This window comes from Lygodium microphyllum, chromosome 1 (genome assembly GCF_053477565.2).
Source record: "Lygodium microphyllum isolate KBCC chromosome 1, Lygodium_microphyllum_v1.1.10, whole genome shotgun sequence".
NCBI lineage: Eukaryota > Viridiplantae > Streptophyta > Polypodiopsida > Schizaeales > Lygodiaceae > Lygodium > Lygodium microphyllum.
Window position 1 is genome coordinate 100,578,028 of NC_141135.1, and position 10,889 is coordinate 100,588,916.

Consider the following 10,889-nt stretch of genomic DNA (forward strand, 5'->3'; position numbering starts at 1 on the left):
AGGGGTTTCCTTAAAACATCACATCATGGTGTCCTTTCAAAAACCCTTTTCATATTTGCATTTGATAAATGTGAAGACTGAAACAAATGTATTTTTAAAATATATACACCAAGATTAGCCACCGTAAGGAGTTCTAAAGGAAAATTAAAAAAAAAACTAGTGGAGGTTTTTCCATGGGGACTTGTTTTTTAATACAAAAATCAATTTCTTAGTGGAAAACCATTTCTAATGAGAAATCTGGGTGGGAACAACTCCATGTTTTTTATTCAAAGAAAATTCATAGATAAGGGTATTTATAATAATTAAGCCTTGAATGCATATGGTATGAAGTGTACACATATAGTGAACCTCTCTCTCTCTCTCTCTCTCATGCCAGGAGGCATATTCCACGGTGGATTCCGTGCCATGGTGGATTCCGTAAACTTTGATGACCGGGGCTCATACACAAAGTGGATTCTTTGTGCGAGAAGTTGATGGGGACGCATGTCCTTTTCTGGTGTTTCATTAATTTAGTGTGTACCTGGGTGATTCCATAGCGGGTGATTCCGCAAAATACATATTAAATTAATAAACGTTTATGAGTTTAGAGTGCGCACTCGTAATAAATTAAGGTTAGGATTTATTTCTAACCAGTTGATTTATTTATGTAGTTGAAGACTGCTAGGTATTCACTTTTGTTGGTTTAATTGTATTATTTTACTAACGATTGTGAATGCTTCAGTTGATGTGTAGAGATAGCAACAGTGACGGAGGAAAGCATTGGAGTTTAGCGAGTATTCGATCTATGGATTATATTTTGATAGGCGCCACGCCTATATTTTGTCATGTCTATTGAGACATCGATTATTTATTATTATTTTGTATGCGCCTATGCGCACGGATATGTTATTTCTATTTGGACATTGTATTGGGCGTGCCAGACTCTTTGGGCACCGTCCATTAGCTTTATTCCTATTTTTGTAAAAGCAAACTCAAAAGCTAAAAGCTTGATATATTTTTGTAAATTGGGCTATTATTGAGCATGAAGATGGAATATACATAAAATACATGCTTTGTAAAGCGCTCACGCAAGGCATGGGGGGAGATTGAACCCAGTTGGTCTCTTGCTCTTGTCGTTCATGCTTTTTACCTTGTAACTTGTGCAAAAAGTAGAGTTCATTGTTCTTGGGGACCTTCCGGGATTCATTACGTGAGCATACAACGACCGATCTGCGCACCAGTGGTATCAGAGCGGAGCTGAGATCAAGAGCTTCCAATCGCTACCCATCTCGTGCGAAGACGGAGCTCCTGGAACGATCGGGCTCTACGGTCAATCTCGTCGCGATCCGTCGATACAGGCAGACTTCTGGAGATCAAGAACCCCTGTTTCTGTCATCAGATCATGAAGGACCGGGCTGTACCGGCGGAGGACCACTCATTCATGTCCATCATCAAGTCGTCAAACATAGAGAGATAAGCTCATAACCTCCATATCTAATTTCCTTCAAAAGCTTAGTATTAAAGCTTAAAAGCTTAAGGAAGCTTGAGAAGCTTCAAAATTCGTCAACAAGCTCTCGGAGTATGTCCGATTTTTCTGCGTGGCGGAAAAAACGCCCCCCCCATGGATTCGACATTTTTTTTTCATCATAAGCTTCTCTCTCCAAAGCTTAATCAATTAAGCTTAATCAAACTAAGCTTAACTCTGCAAGTCATCTCTGGTCAACAACTTCAGGTCCCACACCAAAGAAATCAAGTTCTGCAAGTTCACTAAGTCGGCTAAGTTCTGCAAGTCTGCAACTCTGCAAGTCAGACTAGTCAACTGGAGTCAGAACTGACTTGTGCTCAAAACTCCTAGAAGGGCTGTTCCTGTGCAGAAACTCCGAACTGCAAGTTGTTCGTTGGAAGGTATTCTACCCATACGCAGGTTTGCTGAAGCATTTTCAGTATACGAAGAAGGAAAAATCACAGATTTTTTGAAGATTGAGAAAGAAATACCCAAAAACACATAAGCCTTGTAACCCCAAACTTGAGCTACGCTCATCCCGCTAACTTGATTTTGAGTGAGAAAGGTCTTTTGAGTTTTACAGGATGACGGAACCACATATGGATGATCTTATGGTTGAAGACGACCTACTTGAGCCTACGATGGAGCAAAAGCTGGACTTAATCATGATGCAATTGGAAGAAGAACGAAAGGCTAGGCAAGCATTGCAAGCGCAACTGGCAAAATTACAAAGAGCATCTACCGACAAAGAAGAACCTCAAGCTGAAGATTTGATTCGACGTACCATCGACGCCACTCTTGAAGCTCAAACCATTCGCAAGGAATCAAAGATAAGTAAACAAAGTTTTAAATTCCGTACTTTCAATGGCATACGAGAAGGAAAGACTGTTCTAGCATTTATTAGTCAGTTTGATGACTATTTCCATGAGGAAACCTATACAGAAAAAGATAAAATCAAGTGTGTTACTAATCATTTGGTAGACAGAGCATCACTTTGGTGGACTATAGTACGCAAGATAGAATGTCCTGCTACTTGGGAAGATTTCAAGAAGAAGTTCACACAGAATTTCCTTCCACCACAATTTCATGAGAAAACTATCAAGCAATGGGATCTACTCCAGCAACGGGATCGTGAGCCTATACCTCAGTATACAAAGCGTTTTTGGAATGCACTCCTCCAGTTACGCACGCTTGAAGACGTACCAGAGACGACACATAAGCGGAAGTATATGTCTGGACTTCTTAGACATTACTACGCTGAAGTTAACATGTTCAAGCCTGCTACCCTTGAAGACGCCATTTCACTAGCTCACGACACTGAAGATAAGCTACGCGGTAGAGATAGACGACCACAGCAATTCCAAGCCAATGGTAATTATGGATCTAAACAATTCAATTCCAATTTTAGAAGATTTAATCCAGGTCGTTTCTCTTCATCATCTTTTTGCAAAAATTGGGCAAAACCACCTGCATTACCATCCAATGTCAATCAAAACCCTAAGCCTATTCCACAGGAAAATCCAAATGTACCTAGACTTCCCGCCATTGCAAACAATGTAACCAAAGCCAAGCCAATAGTATGCTATAAATGCCACCACCCTGGACATCTAGCAGCAAATTGTCATTCAAAGAAGCCACCAGCTCATATCAACTATCTGGGAGCCATGGACGCAGACGAACATGAGGCTATGCCTGATTTCACTGAAGATGAGGACGACACTACTACTACTTCCGATACTTTACCAGATATGCCTACTCCACATTCATTATTGACTATGAAATGTTTGGTGCATGGAAAGGAAAAGACTATTTTGCGTGATGACGGTAGTACTCATGATTTCATTTCAACAAAATTGGTAAAATAATTGAAATTACAGACTGTACCTACGCATTATCGCATAAAAGCTGCATTTTTAAGCACTAGGTATAATGGTACACAAGAAGTGCAAGACTTAGAGATTCAAATTGGTTCATATACTGAAAGAAGAAATTTCTTAGTTGTTCCATTACAGTCGAGTGACATTATTTTAGGAATGCCTTGGCGACACTAGCATAACCCAGATATATATTATTCCACACACACAATGAATATTAATTTTCAAGGAAAATCTATTACATTATATGGTATGCATGCATCTAATGTTTTTCCATTACTTTTGCATACTCAAGCTAAACCTGCATTACACAAGAGTAGTACATCCTATCTCATTTGGGTGAACGAATTGCAAGTAAAGAAAAATCATATGCACCCTAGGCATAAGGAATTTCTTGCATATTTTAAGGATTGTTTTGCAAAAGACCTACCACCAGGTTTACCTCCTTCATGTCCAGAAGACCATAAGATAGATTTGATCCCTGGCACACAACCACCTTACAAAGCACCATATAGGCATAACCAGATAGAGCAAAAAGAAATCCAGAGTCAAGTTGAGGAATTACTAAATAGAGGTTTGATTCGCCCTAGTAGTTCTCCATTCGGTGCACCTGTATTGTTAGTCAAGAAAAAGAATAATACCTATCGTATGTGCCTTGACTATCGAGCTTTAAATAAGATCACTGTAAAGAATAGGTATCCTATTCCTAGAGTTGATGACCTTATGGACAAACTGCAAGGATCTTCTATATTTAGTAAAATTGACCTTAAGTCTGGTTATCATCAGGTGAGGCTAGATAAGTCTGACATATTCAAGACTGGATTTAGAACACAGTTTGGTCATTACGAATTTTTAGTCATGCCATTCGGATTGACTAATGCACCTACTACCTTTAGTAGAATGATGAACCGTATCTTTTTGAAATATCAGTATTGTGTAATTGTTTTTTTTAATGATATTTTGGTGTTTAGTCAAAATGAGAAAGAACCTTATGAGCATTTGTCATTGGTTTTTCAATTATTGAAAGAAAATCAATTGTATGCAAATCCTGAAAAGAGTGAATTCTTTAAGACAGAAATTGAGTATTTAGGTCATATTGCATCATCTGATGGAATTAAAGTTGATCCTAAGAAAATTGATGCAATATTGAATTGGCCTGTTCCTAAAAACGTGCATGAGTTACGCTCATTCCTTGGTCTTGCTAGTTTCTATAGAAAGTTTGTACGTAATTTTTCATTACTTGCTTTACCATTAACCAAACTTCTGAAGAAAGGAATTGTTTATCAATGGACAAAAAATCAACAGAAATCCTTTGACTTATTGAAACATGTATTAACCAATGCCCCTGTTCTAAAGTTGCCTGACTTTAATAGACCATTCTTTCTAGTAGTGACCAATGCTAGTGGATCAGGAATAGGAGCTGTACTTATGCAAGACAATCATCCTATAGCATATTCTAGTTGTAAGTTGAAACCCTCTGAGCTGAAATATTCCACATATGACAAAGAACTATTAGCAGTTGTACAAGCATTAAGACAATGGAAACACTACTTAATGGGTTCAGAATTTATGATAAAGACTGATCAACAAAGTATTAGACATTTACTTAGTCAACCCCAAATTTCTGACCGTCATATCAAATGGGCTTCCTTTATTCAAAGTTTTCATCCTATCATTCAATACCAACCTAGAAAAGAAAATGTAGTGGCTGATGCATTGAGTAGAAGACCTGCATTCATAATATTTCTGTCATATCTTTTGATTCTTTGATTGCTATGAAAGATACATATCACCAGGATATTACTTTTCATTCTGATTGGAATAAATTAGTTCAAAATAATTTCATTCCTATTGATTCATTGTCATATAATGATGGATTTATTTTTTATGAAAAGAGACTGTGTGTTACTATTCCATTTCGATCTTTTGTTTTGAATGAAATTCATTGTCCCCCATATCAAGGTCATAGAGGTATCATATCTACCTTACGTATATTAACTGAAGATTTTTATTGGCTGCATATGGATGCTGATGTATCTAACTTCGTTTCTGAATGTTTGATTTGTCAAAGAGTTAAGAGATATCATGGTAAACAGTATGGATTACTTATGCCTTTGTCTATTCCATCTAGACCTTGGGAACAAATTTCTATGGATTTCATTACTGGTTTACCAAATACTAAATCTAACCATGATATGATTTGGACAGTTGTAGATAGATTTAGTAAACAAGCATATTTCATTCCATATAAAAAAACTTTAACAGCATCACAAGCAGCACAGTTGTTTTTGAAAACTCTTTTTACTAACCATGGATTGCCAAAAGTTATCATTTCAGATCGTGATTCTAGATTTTGTAACAATTTTTGGATTACCTTGTTTGCTAACCTAGGCACAAAGATTGATTTTTCATCTGCATTTCATCCAAAAACTAATGGACAAACAGAAGCCACAAACAGCACCATTCTAGATCTTTTATGTGCATATACTATCTCTAAACCTCAGACATGGGACACTCATTTGCATTTATTACATTTTGCATATAACAATACACTGCACACATCTACAAAGAAAGCACCGTTTGAAGTCATTTATGGATATAGATTATCTACACCTGTTGCATCTTTGTCTAATAGAATTCAGAGTGCTGATGATATTACTAGTATGCATAACAATATATTTGATGAAGTTAAAGATATGATTGCTAAAGCCCAACAATCATATACCAAACAAGCCAATAAGAAAAGACAAGCCATGAATTTCAAAGTTGATGATTATGTTTGGCTGAGAATAGAAAAACGTAGACTACAAAGTGTAGATAGACATCCAGTTATCAAATTAGCTCCTAGATTCTATGGACCATTTAGAATCATTCATAAAATTAATTATAATGCATTCAAGTTAGAATTACCATCTCATTGGAAAATTCACAATACATTTCACATTAGTTTATTGAGACCATTTAGAGGCCAATTACCTATCCACCCTGTTTATGAAAACCCACCTTTATTAGAGGAAGACACTGAAATACTTGAACCAGAAGCTATTATAGACACTAACTTTATGACCACTAGAATTGGCCGAAGGTATTCTAGATATCTAGTTAAATTTAAGAACCATCCTGTAGAGGAAGCACAATGGATGCACGCTAGAGACTTGAATGCTTTCCCCACTCTGTTAGCTCCACATTGAGCTACTAGCAATTGAGGTCAATTGCTATCCCACCCCGGGGGTATAATGCCAGGAGGCATATTCCATGGTGGATTCCGTGAGGTTTTATGGTGGATTCCGTAAACTTTGATGACCGGGGCTCATACACAAAGTGGATTCTTTGTGCGAGAAGTTGATGGGGACGCCTGTCCTTTTCGGGCGTTTCATTAATTTAGTGTGTACGTGGGTGATTCCATAGCGGGTGATTCTGCAAAATACATATTAAATTAATAAACGTTTATGAGTTTAGAGTGCACACTCGTAATAAATTAAGGTTAGGATCTATTTCTAACTAGTTGATTTATTTATGTAGTTGAAGACTGCTAGGTATTCACTTTTGTCGGTTTAATTGTATTATTTTACTAACGATTGTGAATGCTTCAGTTGATGTGTAGAGATAGCAACAGTGGCGGGCGATCTATGGATTATATTTTGATAGGCGCCACGCCTATATTTTGTCATGTCTATTGAGGCATCGATTATTTATTATTATTTTGTATGCGCCTATGCGCACGGATATGTTATTTCTATTTGGACATTGTATTGGGCGTGCCAGACTCTTTGGGCACCGTCCATTAGCTTTATTCCTATTTTTGTAAAAGCAAACTCAAAAGCTAAAAGCTTGATATATTTTTGTAAATTGGGCTATTATTGAGCATAAAGATGGAATATACATAAAATACATGCTTTGTGAAGCGCTCACACAAGGCATGGGGGGAGATTGAACCCAATTGGTCTCTTGCTCTTGTCGTTCGTGCTTTTTACCTTGTAACTTGTGCAAAAAGTAGAGTTCATTGTTCTTGGGAACCTTCCGGGATTCACTACGTGAGCATACAACGACCGATCTGTGCACCACTCTCTCTCTCTCTCTCTCTCTCTCTCTCTTTCTTTTCCTCTATCACTCTCTCCCTTTCTCTTTCTAATTGTTCCTCTCCCTTTTAATCTCCTCTCTCTCTCTCTCTCTCTCTCTCTCTCTCTCTCTCTCTCTCTCTCTCTTTGTGGGGTACATCAAGATTGAGTCTTATGTTTAGATTTCATCCTTCCCAATTCATACCTTTTTTGAAAAAAATCTTTTATATAGTTCCAAGGAAAGAAAATGAAAAATATAGAGATAGGAGTTGTAGGTTACCTCTTAGCTTGAGGATAATGTTTAGATGTTTGAAAATATCACATCAAAATGGAAAAATGAAGAACTAGTAGCCATGGAAGCTTACATTCTCTTAAGAAAATGCATGCACAAAATGAGAAGAGCATGAAAAGTTTGGATTTAGCAATTTTCTAGGATGTTGGTTTTTTAAAAAATATGCCAAAATAAACCATGGTATTTTTAAAGTTATGTTAGAAAAGTGGTCAAGATTTTTTAAGTTATGTGAGCCAACCAACCTTGTTTTTGGAGCTTGGTTAGGCTATTTCTTGGAGTGATGCTAAGTAGCTCTTCTTTTTCTTCTTCTTTTTGATGCATTAGAGTGAGCTCAACCATCACTATTGTATTAAGTTCTTGGAGTTAGAATAGGGACATTATTTTGAGAAAAGACATGCAGGTCCAAAATTTGAAGGTTTCAAAAGAAGGGGGGCTACATGAGAAGAAATTGGTGCGCACCTTCCAATTTTTGCCCAATATTCATTTGCTTTCAATATAAGAGCTAGCCTTATTCAATATACAAGGAGAAAATTGTGGGACCAATATTGAATTAATTGAAGAGGAGGTATTATTGAAGTACACAAAAGAGTTAGAGAAGTCTACACAAGGACCCACTTAGTGTTAAACTTCCAATCATAGAGAATGTAGGTGCCATCCTCGGTCTCGGGCACACGAGAGGAGAAACCCACATATGATTGCTCGGCAATGTAATCAGCTAAGCGGAAAGGGCCATAGGAGATGTAGAGCTTGGCCTTGGCTTTATTGGCACCCATGCCATTTGGACCAAGCTTTTGGATGCGGACCTGGTATAAGCAATATTCATCAAACAAAAGAGAATGTTAGTGCCATTTGACTTGGTAAGGGTAGAGCCACCCACTCACTCAAAGTACGTCCACTCCTAGCTACTTACCTTTCAAAGGAAAAGCTATTACATTTTTGTAAATAAGGAGTCAAAAGACCATTCAATGTGAACTTTTGACTTTGAGAAGTTAAGGAGGTTATGGCATGGCCCTACACTTGCTAACTCTCTTAAGTAAATTGAGCCTTAAAATTACATATACATTTAAGTAAATAGTGATACACATGTTTTACATATGCATGTGTGTTTGTGTGTGTTGTTTACAGATGGATGTGTATTTGTGTGTGTGTTTGATATGCTTTTGTTAGGGTTTTGTCATGCCTAGTTGAGACTAGATCTTTGCAAGTCTTACATGTCAAACTGAAATGGATGACATGTCATTTCTTTTACCTTCGGAGTTTTGAAATCTTCGCTTAAAATATAGTTATCTTTACTTTGAAAGTCTAATCAGAAGTCACACAGTAGAGAAATGTAGTGCTAGGCGTAGAGTCCTAACGCCTGGCACTACATTAAATTAGGACTCTACGCCTGGCACTACATTTCTCTACTGTGTCTCTCTATCACAACATCAAACAACCCTCACACCCATATCACAACATCAAACAACCCTCACACCCACACAGCCACCCAGCCACCTACCTCAACACCTCCCCCCCCCCCCAAAAAAAGAAGACACACCAAAGTTCAAACAAGCATGTCTAAGGTTTGTCATGAACATAGGACATTGACCTGGAGCCTCTTGAGAGGGGCGTCGTAATCAATGAAGACAGCCAGCTTGCGATCGACGAAGGTCTTGAAGTTGCCAACAGGGCTGGTGACGACAGACTTGACGCTGTTGACGTCGAGGCCTACATGCGGGATCTGGGGATCCGGGAATGTGATCCCCGAGGAGCTGCCCCGCGAGATGTCCAACTCCACCGCCACTGTCTTCGTGCTCCTGCCTCGTAGCGACGCCCCCGTCTTCGCGTCGATCTCGAACAGCCCAAAACTCTCAGCCCCGCTCGTGCCGACCTTCTGGTCCGGTGTTATGGCGAATGCCCTGTCAGATCAGAAGGTTATATAATATAGGCTGGGCTGCCATATCTAGCAAGGTAAGGGAATACAACAGGAATCATAGTGCCAAAACAACCTGCAATATAATCTAATCATACAAAACCAGCTGCCCTTGGCTTTCTGTCATTTGACTCACAATCACAAAATGAAAGACTAAAACATTCATCTACAACTATACGCGGATTGTTGTCCCCAACTGCACCTAAATATGTATGCGGTGCCCCCCTCTCAGAAGCTCAGAACACTGTAAGAGAGGATGGATGGCTTACCAGCCGCCCCCGAATGAGAAGAAGTTGCCCGACTCGATGCGGTCGCTGCTGCGCCGGAACTGGATGGTGAAGGAGGTTGAGAAGGAGGCGGCGTGCTTGGGGTCGTTATAGGACCACAGCTGCACCTTCTTCTTGTACTGGTACCGTGCCGATATCACGGTATCATCGAAGGAGAAGATGGCCTCCTCCGCGCCGGTGCTGGAGGGAGTGCACACCAGCGAGAGGTCGCTCACACCTGAGCTGCCGTCTAGGCTGCAGTTGATGGGGGCCGACGTGGGGAAGCGCGTGAATGACAGGTGGACGTCCGGGGGCGGTTTGGCGGCGAATGCGACGTTGTAGCTAATCATGGTGGCCGCCAGCATAACCGCTAGCTGCAGTGCAAGCTGGAGCCGCATACCGTATAGATGAGCACCCATGATTCCAAAACCTAATATATATATAATGGTAGGAAATTGTATCACAAGAGAGACTAGAGATCGACAATTCTGGACAGTGAGTGATCTTATTGGATGGGGAATTCTATAGACAATGGAAGAGATCTGCGAGCGCCTCTCGAGTCTCGATAGAGTGCTATGGGCAAACCTCTGGATAGAGTACGACGTACGTCTATTGGGAGAAGGTATTAAATATACTAGAGTACTGTTTTGCGAGAGTGACAGTGGACAGTATCCTTCTTATAAAGTGGAGACTCTACATCTCCGTGATACGTTTCCGTTGACCAGGGCTTTTTGTGTGCGCCGTACCGTACGTGCTTGCGTGTCCGGCGTGCTTGAATAATGAATTATTGTTTGCAATTTGCAAATTGCGCACCGGCCACGTCGACCCTCTTGCAGAAGCCTGCAGTCGACCATTCCAAACATGCTGATGTGGCAGTCAGAGCGTGAGGTCGCTGACCGAAATGACATGCTGGAAGGGCCCCCACCCTTGGGCACGTTCTCCACAGAGGCCTTATCCGAACACCTAAGTTGACATAGGAAGCTTATAGACATTCAACAACGGAA

At 39.6% G+C, this 10,889-nt stretch overlaps 2 protein-coding genes across 2 annotated transcripts; both read right to left on the reverse strand.

Annotated features, from left to right (window-relative positions):
- Nucleotides 1-8,145: 8,145 nt before the first annotated feature.
- On the reverse strand, nt 8,146-10,528 carry LOC148041458 (uncharacterized). The gene is made up of 2 exons (XM_087688235.1): nt 10,014-10,528; nt 8,146-8,510 (listed from the first exon to the last, which is right to left on the reverse strand). The coding sequence occupies exons 1-2, from the start codon at nt 10,302-10,304 to the stop codon at nt 8,307-8,309; spliced, it is 495 nt and encodes a 164-aa protein (XP_087544361.1). The 5' UTR covers nt 10,305-10,528; the 3' UTR covers nt 8,146-8,306.
- LOC148041459 (lectin 7-like) lies at nt 9,275-9,746 on the reverse strand. Its single transcript, XM_087685865.1, has 2 exons — nt 9,718-9,746; nt 9,275-9,605 (listed from the first exon to the last, which is right to left on the reverse strand). The coding sequence occupies exons 1-2, from the start codon at nt 9,744-9,746 to the stop codon at nt 9,275-9,277; spliced, it is 360 nt and encodes a 119-aa protein (XP_087541991.1).
- Nucleotides 10,529-10,889: the final 361 nt, after the last annotated feature.